A 3,453-nucleotide genomic window follows, 5' to 3' on the forward strand; every position below is an offset into this window, starting at 1 on the left:
CGATAATGCCAGTCCACATTCTGCAGCAATCACAACATCATGGCTACATAGGAGAAGGATCCGGGTACTGAAATGGCCAGCCTGCAGTCCAGATCTTTCACCTATAGAGAACATTTGGCGCATCATAAAGAGGAAGGTGCGACAAAGAAGGCCCAAGACGATTGAACAGTTGGAAGCCTGCATTAGACATGAATGGGAGAGCATTCATGGGAGAGCATTCCTATTTCTAAACTTGAGAAACTGGTCTCCTCTGTCCCCAGACGTCTGTTGAGTGTTGTAAGAAGAAGGGGGGATGCCACATAATGGTAAAAATGGACTTGTCCCAACTTTTTTGGGATTTGTTGACGCCATGAAATTTGGAAACAACAGATTTTGCCCTTAAAATGATAAATTCTCTCAGTTTAAACTTTTGATCTGTGATTTGTGTTCTATTCTAAATAAAATATTAGATGTTGGTGCCTCCACATCATTGCATTCAGTTTTTATTCACATTTTGTTTAGTGTCCCAACTTTTTTGGAATCCGGTTTGTAATTTCTCAGTATGCTTAGTGTCATTCAAGCTTTAATTTTATGGCCGATATTGATATTACTCCAGTAATTCAAAACTAATGTTCTTTTGTCACTATGCCATTTGTTTAAAGTGCATCTGTCCCTTCTAGAGCAGTTTCTTCTACATATCATACACCAAAATGTTTGCATCTTCTTGCGCTTGAATTATTATAAAGTTACTGTAGGTTGGAACTTTAAACAGCAGCTGCACTGGCACCCTTAAATATTCACTCAGACATTTTTTAGTTCATAAAGTTCAGTTTTTACAATCCAAGTAGGAGTATCTTCAACTCTTTTCTGCAATGTCTTGTTTCCTGCAGGATCTCGACCGAGGTTAGAGGATGCTGCTCCTCGGATCATTGAACATCCGTCTGATTTGATCGTTTCCAAGGGAGAGCCAGCCACCCTCAACTGTAAGGCCGAGGGACGGCCCACACCAATGGTGGAGTGGTACAAAGATGGTGAGCGAGTCGAGACAGATCGAGAGGACCCCCGATCCCACCGGATGCTACTGCCCAGTGGCTCTCTCTTTTTCCTGCGAATTGTTCATGGAAGAAGAAGCAAACCTGATGAGGGCATCTATGTATGTGTGGCGCGCAACTATCTGGGCGAGGCGGTCAGTCGTAATGCTTCGCTGGAAGTAGCAAGTGAGTGCTGTAGATCCTCTTAGTGTCTCAGTGTGCAGTCCTCACACGTGCTGAATGTTACTCAAAGAAAGCAAAACAAGTACATGATGAAGAGTCAATAACTCTTGAAAAAGATGTTCATAAGGGCATTTAAACCTGCAGTCTTCACAAGTCCTCACAAATTCTCAGAAAGACAAATCTGGTGAAAACACACCCCACACAGTATTATTTATAATATAGTGTATTAAAATAAAAGTCTGCATATAGTCATGGAAAAAAGTGAACTCTTCTTCAGTTCCGAGGTTTTACTTTTCATGACTTATTTAAAATGATCTTGTCTTTACCAAGCTGGTAAACTTTTCTAATTTAAATGTGCAAAATCAAAACAACAGATGTCATTATTTACCAAAAATGAAGCCAAAATGGAAGAGCTGTCTGTGGAACAACTGTGTCTGGCCTGGCTGCTTCCACATGATTTAAGATCGGTAGCAGCCACGAGCTTCTGAAATGTACTGATTACCTGATCATCAGTGTGAGCAAGTGTTTTATCAGTTTGCTGCTCTAGAGCATGCAGGTGTGTGTTAACACATCGCCAAGGCAGCAAGACATCAGCAGTGATCTTAGAGAGGCATTTGTTTCAGAGAAATGTGCTACATCTGAGACTCTACAGGTCTTAGTCTAAGGTCATGACATGACAATTATAACAAGACAAAACAAGTGTGGCTTGTTTGGAAGTGTTGCAGAAGAAAACCTTTTATCTCTAAAAAGAACATGGCAACACAACTTGGGTTTGGACAGTTTTGTCCTTATGAACCACTAAACTTATGGACCAATGTTCTTTGGACACTTGGAACTAACAACAATTGTTTTCTTGTAACACAGAGAAAATCAAGCAGAGCATATCAGCAAAAATTACCTCAAACCAGCTGTCAAGCATGTTGGTGGAAGGCTGATGGTTTGGGCATCCTGCAGTCACTCAGTCAGTCATCTGTAGACCAAAACACTCTAGAGTCAAATGCAAGGCTTTCTGTCTGACCGGACAATGATCCCAACACAGCAGCAAATCTACAGTAGAATGGCTGAAAACTAAAAAGATACAGGTGTTGCAATGGTTCAGTCAAAATACTGACCTCAGCCAGATAGAAATGTTGTGGTGAGACATTAAGAGAGCTGAGCAGAAACCAATGTCTGCAAACCTCAAAGATCTGAAAAGAGTTTACCAAAATGTCCCCACAATAAGAGAGACTTACAAGTCATACAAAACATTTACTGAGAGGGGTCGCTGCAAGAAAAGGTTCTACAAGCTGCTGGATGCAGTTTTAATTACAAACTATTCCACTATGTCTTTTTTGTCTAATAAATTATGAAATGAGATATCTATTGTAAACTTGAGGTTAGATTTGGTAGAGCTGCTGCCTCTCAGCGAGAAGGTCACCTGATCGAATCTCGGTTTGGGTCTTTCTGGATGGAGTTTGCATCTTCTCTCCATGCTGCATGGGTTTACTCCGGGTACTTTACTCCGGGTACTCCGGTTTCCTCCAATATACCAAAAACATACATGTTAGGCTGATTGGAAACTAAATTGTCCCTAGGTGTGCGTGTGAGAGAGAAAAAAATATGGTTGTTTATCTCGTTTGCCTTGCCTCTATGTGTCCCTGTGATGAACTGGAGACCTGTCCAGAGTATTGCCTGCCTCTCACACAGTGATCGCTGGACATGGGCACCAGTGACCCCCATGACCCAGAAATGAAGAAGTGGGTAAAGATAGTGGATGTATGGATGGATGCATGAATGCCTCGATGGATGGATGGTTGGTTGGTTGCAGCACTGTATAAGATGATGGATGGTTGGTTGGTTGCAGCACTGTATAAGATGATGGTTGGTTGCTTGCTTGCTTGCAGCACTATTTTATTTACCCTTTATTTATACAGGTAGTCTCATTGAGCCACCAGAACTCATTTTCAAGAGAGACCTGTTTAGGGAGCAGATGGTGGGTGTTAAGGGCCTTGCTCAGGGGCCCAGAGTGGGGCGAATGAGGGTGGAGGGAGGTGTGGGTGTTTCACCTTTTCCACTCACATTTTGATGTTGACGGTACCGGGAGGTGAACCTGCGACTTTTTGATCACAAGCCCATCTTCTAACCTCTGCGCCCCCACTCCCCTCACTATATAAGATCATGGTTGGTTGGTTGCAGCACTGTATAAGATGATGGATGGATGGATGGATGGATGGATGGATGGATGGATGGATGGATGGATGGATGGATGGATGGATGGAAG

General features: G+C 42.5%; 1 protein-coding gene across 1 annotated transcript in view; it reads left to right on the forward strand.

Moving 5' to 3' along the window:
- The window catches only part of robo3 (roundabout, axon guidance receptor, homolog 3 (Drosophila)), a gene marked incomplete in the record, with an annotated part of 256,141 nt that overhangs the window by 32,943 nt on the left and 219,745 nt on the right, over positions 1 to 3,453 (forward strand). The window contains 1 exon segment of the mRNA XM_037687648.1: positions 870 to 1,196. Coding sequence (XP_037543576.1) covers positions 870 to 1,196 — 327 coding nt within the window.

Source organism: Nematolebias whitei, chromosome 14 (assembly GCF_014905685.2).
Source record: "Nematolebias whitei isolate Nwh7 chromosome 14, NemWhi1, whole genome shotgun sequence".
Classification (NCBI taxonomy): Eukaryota; Metazoa; Chordata; class Actinopteri; order Cyprinodontiformes; family Rivulidae; genus Nematolebias; species Nematolebias whitei.